We start from the raw sequence: 13,222 nt of genomic DNA on the forward strand, positions 1-13,222 counted from the left end.
CAATTATCTTACCTCTAAATGAGGTAAATTCAAACTTGCTAAACAGCAGGACTCCAACATACGATCAGCATCTTGAATGATGGTATTCAAGTGTCAAAAGAATGAGGTGCATTCCTTGACATTTGAATACCGTTATTCAAGATGCTTATCGAATGCTGGATTCATGCCGTTTAACAAGTTTGAATTACCCAATTTAGAGGAAGACAATTGTTGCAGTTGGACGTTTGTACCTTCCAACTACAACAATTGTGTTACCTCTGCATGGGGTAAATTCAAACTTGCCAAGCAGCACGACTCCAGCGTACGTCCGGCATTCCCATAGTTCCATTCAAAAGATTAAATTCTTGTTAGGTTTGGTTTAAATGATGGTATTGAAGTGTCAAAAAAATGAGGTGCATTCCTTGACACTTCAATACCTTCATCTAAACCTGCCTAACATGAATTTAATCTTTTAAAAGGAACAATGGGAATGTCGGACGTACGCTGGAGTCCTGCCGTTTGGCAAGTTTGAATTACCCCATCCAAAGGAACACAATTGTTGTAGCGAGAAGTACGGAGGCTCAGAAAGAAATTCTCATCTTACAAAAATGAGTTAAAACCCATTTAGACCATGATGTGTCTTTTACAAACAAAAATACTACAGTGACACATATTTATTAGACGGTTGTCTACTTTATGTTTGTGTCATTGTGTGTGTAATTTTTTAAAGGAATATATTCTTGATTGACAAGCTTTGGTAAGTTTTCTTATGTTTCGTACATAATTCCAGGGTCGTCTCCGACAATTCGGAGGCCACGTTATAATCTCTACATTTTTTATTTAAAAATAATTGAAAAAAATTCAACATCGCTTATAGTGATATGCAACTAAATTGCTGACATCACTTGTAGTTAAATATATGAGCAATGGTTCAAACATGACTTTTACCTATTGACAATATGCATAATTGACAGCAAAATTATTGTCTTCCCGACTTTACCTACAAAAAAAATTATATTTAGTGTCGGAATATGCCATAGGTACCCAGGCTTCAACTAAATATATTTTTTTTTGAAGGACTAAATATATCTTTATTGTTATGAAGATTGGAAATTTTCTCTATTTTTATGAAGATTGGAAATTTTCTGAGTTTGAAGAATCTCATACTGTGTCTCTGCAACGTCAATGATGGAGGAATCTCGGTAGTGAAGGTTTTTTTTATCCTACTTTGTTTTAGATCCAACACGATTAAGTTCAAGAACAAAAAGAAAATTGCTATAGAATGGAGTACTTTATGTTCATGAAACATCCCAGATCTTTTCGAGCTGAAGTCATGTCTTGCTTAAAAAGCTATCTCTTATTCTATTTAGGCTAAATTTCTCTTTTAGACTTTAACTATCTTTTTGGCATCACTTTGATCTAATAATTAATTTTTGGTCCATTTAAGTCTCTGTCCCTTTCGTATTGATTCACGGTAGTCTACTCTGTTCTCCTCCATATGCACCAACTCGTTTCTTCTTAAAAACTGTTTAGCAAACATTAAGATTTTCTTTTTTTGTTTGCTTAGGGCAGAGAGTGAAAGTGTGTGATAGAAGACGCAAACATAAACGGCTTAGTGCGTACAGTGAGACTGTGATCAAAGTCTGATGATGCAAACATAAACTGCTAGTGCAGACCGTGAAACTGTAATCAAAGAGATCCAAACATAAACTGCTTAGTGCAGACCGTGAAACTGTGATCGAAGAGATGCAAACATAAACTATATATATTTTTATTCAGGGTACAAATTTCACTATACAATTGAAATCACGCCTATTGGAATTGTCATTCATAACATGCTTTTTTACTGTGTTTGTAGATATAGATGCATATTATGATAAACGCTGCACAACTGCAAATATATAGTAGTTAGGTTACACACAACCTTCCTCAGAGCCATGAGAAATTGAGCAAACCACTTAGAACTCCCTCTCGGGGAACATGATAGGAGCTACGAGAGACCATAAGTATAGCAAAGCAGTTGCCCAGCAAGTGACAATCCGGACCCAAACTGAAGGCCACCCCACGTCAACCAACTTACCACTCTCTCCAACAGAGGTAGACCAACCTGTCAGAAGCATTGCAGAATACATGCTAGCAAGAGAGAAAATCAAGTGGAAGAAGGCATATGAATATGTAACTGGCTTTGCTTTCTCGTTACTTTCTTCATCCTTAGCATCCAATGGAAGCAAAGGCTTCCCTGCACAATAACCAGAAATGGCAGATCGTCAGCATTAGCATGTGGAAAATTTTGATAAATTGTTGATAATCAATTAACAACATGACAGTTCATTGTTTCCCTTAATACCACTAAAATCTAAAATCACACTCAGCTTCATGGCCAACAAAAGCATTCATAGATATTAAGTTCAAATATTGGGTGTCTAGATTTGTGAACTTAGGATATCTCGACGAAATAAAGAAATATTGGATTTTAATGATTTACCAGCACGAGGTGAGCTTGGTGGGGAAAGAACTGTGGCAGAAGATCCAGCACGGACGGCAGAATACACAACAGATAGAACTGTTGTGACTAATCCCAAAGTGAGAGAGCCAGTGGAAACAGCTTTTGAGTGTTTGTGAAGACCATTGCACTCGTAATCTCTGGGTTCACTAGCCAGTGCACTATAGCAGAGATACATGCAATAAAATGATATTACGGAAGCAGGCAAAACACTTCCATTTACCTGTAAACAAGAATGGATCCAACAGATCATGAATAGTCTATATAAACTGTACCAAATAAAACCAATTCCTCACTAAACAAAATAAGGTCCAGCAATTGTTACTTCATGCCAAGCTTAGAAAAATTCAGTTTATATAAACTTCTATATACTTTGTAAGCAGAAAAGAGTAATATTATATATTTTGTAATGTCATATTTAACATGTTCACATTTCGAAGAAGCATAAAACCAAGACAAAGCATATAAAAACTATATTTAATAATTAGCAGGTTATATATGAACATCTTTACAGTCACAATTTCATCATGCGCATAAGTTAAAACAAATGGAAAATGCATCATTTACAACTTCCAAGTAATGACAATTCAACTTCATATGATAGACAACAGTGGTGAGATTCTACATATGAAAAACAAGGAAATCAAATTATAGAAGTAAGATAGATTGTAATTCAGTAAAATGAAACTTACTGCAGGATGCAAAGCTACTATGGCAAAAACAAATGCAAGCATCAGGGTCATTGAAATGAAAAAGATATTGGTTCCACAGTCTTGTCCAGATGGCGTGAAGAAATGAAAGAGAACTCCCGAGAACACAAAAGTGGCCACGTAACAGACAAGTGAAACAACAAATAAAGCAATATACCTGTAACAGCAACGAAACAATTAGATACTGACAATGAAATGCCATAAAAATATATAATATCAAATAAAGGAAACCATGTTACAGAAGTAAAATAATATAGCAAAGCCTAAAACTGACCAGAACTGTTCATCATATCCAACCCATGTGTCATTCCATCGATGAACAAAATCCAACAAGAGCACAACTTGAACAAGAAGAAACATACCAGAGCCAAACTTTGATATTGTTTCTGCAAATAAACAAAATTAACCAAAAGCTTTAAAAAAAATTACATTTCAAATTCATAAGAAAATAATGTCTACAGGATTTCTTTTTTAATCAAATTTGATGATTTTATTAACAAGAGGAAGCTCAACATGCATGCAAGACAACTAAAACGAATTCATTTGAGTATGCAAAGAAAAATGACATTAGAAAACATCCTCACCATAAAAGCTGATGATCTCGTTCGGTAGAAAAAACATAAAGATAACCAGAAGGCACCAACAGATAATTTTCATCATCCAGCCCCCATGATGCAAGCCATCACGAGGATCCTTCTGAGTTTTGACGCCAACCATCATAGCAGCCAGAATAGTGAAAAATAGAAAGTTTCCAAAGCTAACACGAAGAACTGCATCGGTCTCAAACCACTCACGGCTTGGAGTTTGTTTAAAGTGATTAATCCCTGCAACATTTTACAATATGTTAGCTTCACCTTCAAGTCCATAATAAGGTTACATCCTTATATCTAAGAATCAAATTCCCTACATTAACTTGTATTCCATATGAAACATAAGGCCCGTTTGCATTGGCTTATTTGAGAGAACTTATGAAAACAGCTTTTCAGCTTATTTTCATAAGTTCTTTAAGATAGTTTATGAAAACAACTTATAGCTTGTACGGAAACAATTTAACTTCGTTTTATCTTTTGCTATAGATATAGCTCATACATAAGAGCTTATCATGATAAGTGCTTGTGCTATAAACTACAAATAAGTTGTTCATCTAAACATTTTCATACTATGTAACTTGCAATAAAAAATCAGATCAAGGATGGTGTAAAACACCATCTCGGTGTAATCTCCATGTGAAACATAGCAATTTCACTACAAAACCATTTAAAAAAAAAAACACAAACAGCTTAACTTGCATCTGATAGCATAAGTCTTGTAATAATCTATTTCCATAACAAGATAAAATAAATTCAAATTGTTTTTATAAGCATTTTTCATAAGTTATCGTAGAGACCTTATGCTAACAAGCTAAACACAACATATAAACATGTCATAAGTCAATCAGTCTCACAACTGCTTACGCCAATAAGCTCAAGTAACTCAATCCAAACAGCCCCAATACCTGATCTAAGAATTAAATTCACTACATTAACTTGTACTCCATATGAAACATACTATATAAGTTGCAATAAAAAATCAGCTCGGGGAGGTAGTAGTACACTACAAACGCGTATTCTCCGTATGAAACATAGCAATTTTGTCAAAAGAAAAAATTTAATAATGAACTTGCCTTGAAGTTAAATGCATTATCTACTGACATAAGTTTTGTAAAACTGTTTTTGAGAACTTATGAAAACTACTTCTATACTCTATAGTTTGTAACAAAAAAAAAAAATTAAGTTCATTATGTCTTTTCCCTATAGAAATAGCTCATACGGAGGTGCTTATCATGATAAAAGATAGTGCTATAAGCTATAAATAAGTTTTTTAGTGGATTCTCCATATGAAATAGAAATTTCACAACAGAGCAATTTTCAAGACAAAAAATAAATAAATAAAAGAATTTACTCCTTTCCCCGTCCTATATATAAAAAAGAAAGTTGGGTCAAAAAAATTTATGCATCTGGTTCAAACCAGATACAATAATTTTTGTTGATCAAACCAGATACACCTTCAAATTGCTCTTATACACATGACCGAATAGAGTAATAATAAACTCGTATCTATGGTTAAAAAACATAGAATTAAGATTGAATTTTCAAAGAAGCTAATTCAATTTAAAAAATTCGAAATTAGAAAAGGTAAAAAAAGAATTAGGATTTGAAAAAGGGAAAAGTTAGTTACAGGGGATAGATTCCATGAGAGGAGCAGCGACTTCACGGAGCATCCAAGCAACGACGAGGGAAAGAGCGAAGAGACCGCAATAAGCGATCCTTGCGGAACGACGGCTGATGCTTGAAACGACGGACGTGCAAGCGTTGCATGCGCAGGCAGCGCAGCATGACGCTAGACACGAAGCAGCCCACATTGATTGGTTGAATTAGGGTTTTGGGATTGTGATTGGGTTGGGAAATTGGGGATTTTGGAAGATGAAATTGGGGGTTTTGGTTTGTTAGGTTGAAAAGGAAGAAGACGAGTAAGGAAATAAAGGAAAGAATATTGTTGTGTCAGACTTTGGATTGATTTTTTTTTTCTTGACTTTTTCAATCGGTCGGTACGCGTCGTTTTGGGTGCGTTATGTCATCACTAGTATGATCCTCTGAAAAAAAAAAATTATTATTTTGAATCAAATTTGAAATTTCTAACTTTCTAATCTTAAACAAATTTGCTTATATAAAGATGTATTAAAAAAATAAAGTTTATATCATACTTTATATCTTTTTTAAAGGGTTGTCATATTTTATATTGGTTGTGCCATTGAAAAAAGATAAATATTATGTAAAACAAAAAGATAAATATTTTTTTTTTGACAATTATAACAATTTAAAAGTTACAAAAATTTATACCTGAATTTCTTTGTAATTAAAATTCTAGAAAAAGTAGAGTTCTTAATAATAGTAGAGGGTTAAATTTTTGGCAATTTCTATGGTACACTCGATAATTTGGAGTGTACCGGTACACCCGTGTATTTAAATGAATAGTTTAATGATTTATTTTCGTTAGAAAAAAAATATTTTCTATCATTTATAATTATAATAATTATATTTTATTTTTCAAAAGTATCGGCAAAGCAAAATTCAAATTTTTTAAATTTTTATTGCTCATAATAGTGAATATTGATTTTTTTTTCAATAAAATGTTAAAAAATTTAGTATAATTCTTATGAAAAATGAAATGATGTTTTTTCTTATGAGATAATATTTTCTAAAATATAAAAGTCGATAAATATCTCTTTATCACATAAAAGTTATCGTTAACTTATAGATTTATAAAATAGGTGTACTGGTACACCTTAATTGAAGGGTGTACCGTAGAAACTCCCTAAATTTTTAAGTTGAAGTGAGGGTGATAGATTATCAACTAAATAAATAAATTGATGTTTAGTGACCGGTAATTATTAGATTATGTTGATTTATTTAGATTGACCTGATAGCTTTGGTATGGACATTGAAGTGTGCTCCTCTTAAAATTCATGTTCGATTTATAGTTTAGTTTGGTTTTTACAAAACAAAACAAAAATTGTTAGATTATAATTTTGATCCCTATATCTTCACCATTTTGTATATTTAAACCTCCTACTTTAAAATCCGACAATATCCATTATATTTTTGAACAAAAAATGGATGATCCAATGGTGGAAAGATCAACATTGATGAAATTGTGAGATAACTTACTTAAAAATTTATTTAAAACATGGCATATCATCATATTTTAAACTAAATATTTTATGGATAAAACAAGGGTCATGTTAACTTGTGCCCTTAGGGTACATGTTAAGCATTAATTTCATTTCATTAATAGTAAGAATTTAATGGGAAAAAAATTAGTATTAAACAATTTGAGTAAATAAATTAACACAATTTCCAATATACAATTACTATTAGTGGAATTCTTAACATGAGCCCTAAGCGCACAAGTTAACATTTCTCATAAAACAACATTTAAAAATTAAAAATATAGCGACTGATTATATAAAATGGTGAAAATAGGAAAGTCAAGAACAGAATTAAGAATTCTTTCAAAATCAATGTGCTTTTTTAAGTTGTATCCATTTTGCTTTTCAAAATGCATTGAATCTTTCTTTACCTTCATTATATATATATGAAAGAATAAACAATTAACCCCTAGTGTATATTTGAAGTAGACAAAATACATTTTTGAGTAAAAGCATTCATTCATATTTAGTGTATAGTATAGTTTTGTTAGTCAATACAAAGCTTAACTTCGAACAAACGTTGGCGTGCAAACATTCTCCGATTCTTCAAACATAGATGCTTGTGAAGTTGTTGCTAATGGATTTGAATTGTTGATTTGCTTCAGTGACATTCAAATTGGTGCTGAAAACGGGTGTGGGAATCATGAAAAAACGATTACAGCTAAAGGAGATTGTAATGTACTCCCTCCGTTTCAAAATACATGTCCAATTTTTACAATGTGGACTATTCACTTGACTTACTTTGACCATATTTTTTAACTAATGTATAAATACAAATATTAGCATGTAAGATGTTGTTTGATTTGTCTCGACAAATATTTTCAAAATATTAAATTTTTATAATTTTTTACTTTAGATAATTAAAGATATTAACGGTCAAAATTGTGCATTGGCATGTGTGAAGTGGTTGACTTGGACATGTATTTTGAAATGGAGGGAGTAATACATCTGTGTCCATGTTGTTATATACTTTAATTTCAGTGTTGTAATGAAAGTGAAGATCTCAATTTTGATGAGTATGATAGTATTTAATTTGATACAAATGATGTGTTGGAACTGAAAAGTCAGGTAAAGGGAAAGAGATGGTGTGGTGAAGTTAGATGGTTGAAAATATGAAAATAACTCAAGTCTAAGTTTGATGTGAAATGGATGCCAAATCAGGTAAATATGCCATGTCACAGTTGTCATGTGGACATCATTTGAGTAATAGAAGTTGACGGTAGGGACCAAAATTTTCTGATTTTGGAGGGAGGGAATCTAAAAAAAATTACAAAGATAAAAGTAAAAAACAAGATCCTGTACGTACAAACCAAACATACATTCAAAGTTTAAACCATATTATATCAAACAAAAACATGATAAGCACCAATAGTGCTTGAAAATACTAACAAGTTATAGGATTTAATTCATATGCATTATACATTGTCACCAGTGTAAAGAGATTTATACTGTCAAACAATATCATTAGGAACATTTGACTTTTACACAAACCACTTTAAAGTCATGCACATATTTGGCTTTGATGTGCCTATAACGGTTTATGAAAATTAAACTCTAAGTAATAACCTCCAAGCATGCCTGCGCGGCTGCGCCTAATATACATGATAGATAGCCTATATAAGTTATAATCAATCAGTCTACTAGTACGAATGGCCCAGCATGCTTGTTGATATTCTTTCACAAAGACAAACCAGCAAAAAGCAACTCCAACTCCTGCTCCTGAGATATAGTTCTCTGAAATAAAACGGTAACAGTTTAATACAATTAATCATTCAAGGTTTACCGAAAAATATCACTTTTAGGCTGAAAGACATTATCTTGAAACTCTTATAATAGAAAGATATATGACAGAAACAACCCATAGATGATGGACAAAGAGTTAATGAACTACCTGAACTGACATAAGTTGCATAATTTTATTCAGAACTTTTAAACGATGTGCAACATAGGTACTGTTTGCAGGCAATTGATTCATTTTCCTTATTTCGTCTTGTACGACAGCCTGTTTTCTCGCGCACCATACTGGTTTTTGTGCTGCAGGTTGATGAGTAGCTCCGTCATCCATCATTTGATCAAGGGTATTACTACCGTTTAAATTATTAAGGGAATCCACTTTCGCACTGCACTATCCGAACATGAAAAGTAGATAAATTGAAATCAAGTCCTTGTTTGCAGTTTGCACATTGAAAGCTTAATAGTCAAGTATATATCCTAACAATTATTATAGTTATTCTGCAGGAACAAATTTTGCTACGTTTCATAAAAATATATATATAATTAGATACTAAACTGAGTCATGATATTGTTCAGTAAAATAATTGTGGCAGTGGCACCAAAGCTGATATAGTCATAATAGAACTCATAGCTTTAGAAATATATACTGAAGAGAGAAAAAAACTCAGGATTGCAATAAGCAGCTACAACCGGCTGGCTTTCTAATTTCTTGTGGTTGTGGTTACTTAAAATTTGATACTTTTGTGTCAAGGTCCAAAAATGCTACAAAGAAATCAATGACACTTCATTATTCCTCATGACCTAGGACAGACTCGTCGATACCAGTTAAAAAAAAAGTATTTAAACATATAGTCAGATGTCAATCCATGTTCCACTCTATGCCACATGTGTCCTAACAAAAGGAAGGATATACCAGCACATATTTAACTTTGTAACAAAACCATGTAGCTTCATATTCTACAGACAGAACATAAACACAACCAAATGGAGAGCCAAAATAAAAAAGTGAGAACACAAAAGAAACCCAAAAATAAGGGAAGTCCTAAAACTAAAGAAATTTCGTATGGAAGGACAGATTCAGAAAATTTGAGACTAAGGCACTAGAAAACTACAAATAGAATGTGATCTCATCAGTTCTCCAGCCATAAGGATTCTAGTACTAAAGCTTAAAACATACCTAAAATGGATAGACTACAAAAATGTCACTCGTAAAAGCATTGGCGATGTGCCTATGATTATAAAGGGCGGGCAGAAGGTATTTCTATAGCAGGCATTGTGATAGAACCCATAAATTCAAGACAATGAAATTGTCTATTATTTATGAAAAGAGATGAGCTCAAGAGCTCTAAAATAATAGAAATGCAAACTGAACTGATAAACCAGAGTTGACGAACTCCTAACCAGAGCACAATGCTCCTAACCAAAGAGAAACTACTCTCCTAAATCTTAACTAACCATCAACAATAAATCTCAATGATTGATTCCCTCACTACCCTTGCTGCCCTCATATTCCCACTCGCTAACGAAGTTGAGTGGCTCTAATGCCAGGTCAGCAACTAACTTCCCTAGTCATCTTAGTTGTTGGGCTTAGGCTCAAACCCAGAGTCCTATGATGTTGCTATATTGACACCAGGGGGATTATATTCCTTAAAATCTATACCGAAACAACATACTGCAAAGTACAAAAGACAAGCATCAATTGTATTAGAGTAAACAATCTTGCCACACAATCCATCTAGAAGAACATTCAATATTCCATTCAAGAACAAAAGCCACTGCCCAATGATTCGCTAAAACACAACTCAAACCTAAACATACAAAATCCACCAAAATGATGAAATACCTACAGCTCGATCAACAACATGAACTAAACAAATATCTTGGTATGCGAATAAATATATCAACATTGAAAGAAAGAAATGAGAACTACAAGTTCTATGGTAAGAGAGGAAAGAAAATTAGACAAGAATTTCACTTTGATAAATTTGCAAGAAAATCTAAAAAAACATAGAAGTTATAAACTTATCAAAAGACAAAATAATTTAACCTTAGCATTCCAAATTTTGCAAGAAAATCTGATAACCATAGAAGTTATCAACTTATCAAATGACAAAATAAATCACTCCACCAACCTCTATTAAAGCTAAATCTAAAAGCCTAATAGTATAGTAAGGGTCTTTATGGATCGACTTATTTGAGCTTATCTGCTTACATAAGCCCTTGTGAAAACAACTTATGCCATGTTCATAAGTTGTTTTCAGCTTATTTCCACATCTTCTGGATAGCTTATAGAAACAGCTTATAGATTGTACAAAATTAGTTCGATTGATTTTATTTTATCTGTGTTATAGAAATAGCTTATTTATAACCATTCACGGGTCCGTTTGTATCGGCTTATTTATGAACTTAAACAAAACAGTTTATGCAAATAAATAAGCTTTTTATGTATTATTCATAAGCTTGCAAAGGTAGTTTATGAAAAAACAATTTATGAAGATACAATTTTCTTCCGTGAAAACTTATAAATTAACATAAAAACTTACTTATTTGCATAAGTTATTTTTCATAAGCTCAAAAATAAGTAAATCCAAACGAACCCTATAAGAAAAGGGATTTTGCTATAAGCTGTTTATTGCCTAAGTAAGTGTTGCTTCCCGAATTTCAAAACTTAGAACAAAAACAAATCAAATAACAGAGAATAAAGCTATTATTATAAACATGTTTTTCACCAAGTTGAGGTTTCTCAGAAAACTGAATCACAAAAGAAGAAATAAGAATACAAAATAAACCAATGATTGAGAGGAATTTACCATGACTCAGCGTAATGATTTTGGTGAGTAATGGAAAAGACGGCGAGGATTCCTGATCAACTGGTCGAGAATTGTTCGGAATGATACAACAAAAAGAATATTGTTCTCTAAAATCTCGATTTATAGGAATTATTTAAATTTGTTAGGTCAAATAACAAAAATATTTTGAAAAAAATAAAAAACAAATATATTAAAAGAAGGAACAAATATTCATTTTCGTCCCTTAATGTTTGACAAATAGTCACCATAGTATATTAATGTGTCGAAATTTTAAAATAGTCTTTAATTGTGCACTGCGTTAGTCAAATAGTCATTAACGTTAAAACGATTTGTTAATTCTGTTATATAAGTCTCTCGATATACTTAGTTATTGTCGTATCAATTCTCTAAGTACTTCCTTATTGTTGTATCAACCCTTGTAAGAAAAAAGTTATTGTTTGCATTAAGGGATTATTTTGACTAATAAAGTATGCAATCAGAGATTATTTTGAAATGTTGATACATTGAGGGACTATTGTGGCTACTTGTTACACATTCAGGGACAACAATGACTTTTTTTTTTTTGAAGGAGGGACAAAAATTACTATTATATTTTACATTAACCAAACAATTATATGACAGTTCATATGTTTACATACCTAAAAAAAGTACTCATGTGTTTTCAATTTTTTGGAAGGAAACTCATGTTTTCATATTCGTTAATTGAATTTGTAATACAACATTGAATTTATTAGGTTATAATTCAGTTAGTTAGTTTAAAATTAGGAGTTAAGGGAGTTACTTGTTGAACAAGTAAACTCAATTAGTTAAAAAATTGTTAGAAGTTTGTTAAGCTTTTGTAGTATGTCTATTAGTCACTGGTAATGCAATTCATTTAATAAACATTTACTTTGACTCTCTTCTATTTCTCTTAATCCCCTCTCAAATTATTTCTTCTTAAAAATTTGCAATTTCTCTTTTGTTCTATCAAATTTGTTCAAGAGCATGGCTTCGATCATCATTGATGGAGAATCTGTGAAAGATGACAACTCACAACAATGGAAATTTCCTACGCATGTACCAAATTTTTATAGTAAGAGTTGTGATCAATGTATCGTAAAGATGAAAGTATGTTCAGGTATTAACAAGATACGCTTAATGTTGTAAGCGATGGTGCACCAGCACTTGCAAGAACTGAAATTGACGTACAACAAGCTGCACACAAAGATTCGAAGAATAGATATGGAAAGCAGGCGACGTTTAATTTGGGAAAGGACAGTTTTTTCCCACCATGGGAAAGTGTCCTTTTCCAGGACAGGTGGCAGTGGATAAACTGGCTAAGAAAAAAACAAATAAAAATGAAATTGGTTTTTTAATGTTTGTATTTTCTAGTGTACCTCATCTGCATCAGTTCAATTCTTTTCAGATTCACAGAACACAAATTACCTCAGCCACTTGTTAATGTTTAAACTCATTTCTTTCCACCCTTCATTTCAACAGCTGAAATCTGGACGAATCATAACAGCTGAAATATGAAGTATATCATAATCTTCTTCTTCTTCTTTCATTTTATTACAACATATTTTGTTACTATTGGAACATTAATACTGATATTATAGGATTATTACACAATAACTGTAGGATCACAAACTAATTGTAGCATCATGGTTATTACTCACAACATAATTGTGATAATCATGATCTTTAATAGTCTTAAACATCCTTCTCTATTTAGTTCCTAGATTATAGTATTGTACAA

The 13,222-nt window shown here is 32.0% G+C and overlaps 2 protein-coding genes across 4 annotated transcripts; both read right to left on the reverse strand.

The window, feature by feature from the left end:
- Window positions 1-1,712: 1,712 nt before the first annotated feature.
- On the reverse strand, window positions 1,713-5,754 carry LOC25498411 (probable serine incorporator). The gene is made up of 6 exons (XM_013593317.3): window positions 5,410-5,754; window positions 3,777-4,016; window positions 3,467-3,578; window positions 3,175-3,349; window positions 2,465-2,705; window positions 1,713-2,218 (listed from the first exon to the last, which is right to left on the reverse strand). The coding sequence occupies exons 1-6, from the start codon at window positions 5,591-5,593 to the stop codon at window positions 1,938-1,940; spliced, it is 1,233 nt and encodes a 410-aa protein (XP_013448771.1). The 5' UTR covers window positions 5,594-5,754; the 3' UTR covers window positions 1,713-1,937.
- Window positions 5,755-8,296: 2,542 nt separating this feature from the next.
- On the reverse strand, window positions 8,297-11,641 carry LOC25498412 (uncharacterized). 3 transcript variants are annotated; one of them, XR_005643215.1, is made up of 4 exons: window positions 11,485-11,641; window positions 8,832-9,065; window positions 8,516-8,674; window positions 8,297-8,448 (listed from the first exon to the last, which is right to left on the reverse strand). XR_005643215.1 is itself a non-coding variant. In XM_013593321.3 (3 exons), exons 2-3 carry the CDS (start codon window positions 9,006-9,008, stop codon window positions 8,618-8,620), a joined length of 234 nt encoding a protein of 77 aa, XP_013448775.1. In that variant the 5' UTR covers window positions 9,009-9,060; window positions 11,485-11,641; the 3' UTR covers window positions 8,297-8,617. The 3 variants fall into 3 exon arrangements, 2 of the variants coding, with proteins under 2 accessions (XP_013448775.1, XP_013448774.1); XM_013593321.3 differs by having other exon boundaries at window positions 8,297-8,674; window positions 8,832-9,060; XM_013593320.2 differs by having other exon boundaries at window positions 8,297-8,674.
- Between the last annotated feature and the right edge of the window lie 1,581 nt (window positions 11,642-13,222).

This window comes from Medicago truncatula, chromosome 7 (genome assembly GCF_003473485.1).
Source record: "Medicago truncatula cultivar Jemalong A17 chromosome 7, MtrunA17r5.0-ANR, whole genome shotgun sequence".
Lineage (NCBI taxonomy): Eukaryota > Viridiplantae > Streptophyta > Magnoliopsida > Fabales > Fabaceae > Medicago > Medicago truncatula.

Excerpts from the sequence above, each read along its gene's own strand:
- LOC25498411 (XM_013593317.3), bottom strand. The coding sequence starts at position 5,593 with ATGTGGGCTGCTTCGTGTCTAGCGTCATGCTGCGCTGCCTGCGCATGC. Across the intron at positions 4,017-5,409 it reads TCTCATGGAATCTATCCCCT|GGATTAATCACTTTAAACAA; the intron begins GTAACTAACTTT and ends AAAATGTTGCAG. Across the intron at positions 2,706-3,174 it reads TAGTAGCTTTGCATCCTGCA|GTAAATGGAAGTGTTTTGCC; the intron begins GTAAGTTTCATT and ends TCTTGTTTACAG.
- LOC25498412 (XM_013593320.2), bottom strand. Across the intron at positions 8,675-8,831 it reads TGCAACTTATGTCAGTTCAG|AGAACTATATCTCAGGAGCA; the intron begins GTAGTTCATTAA and ends GTTTTATTTCAG.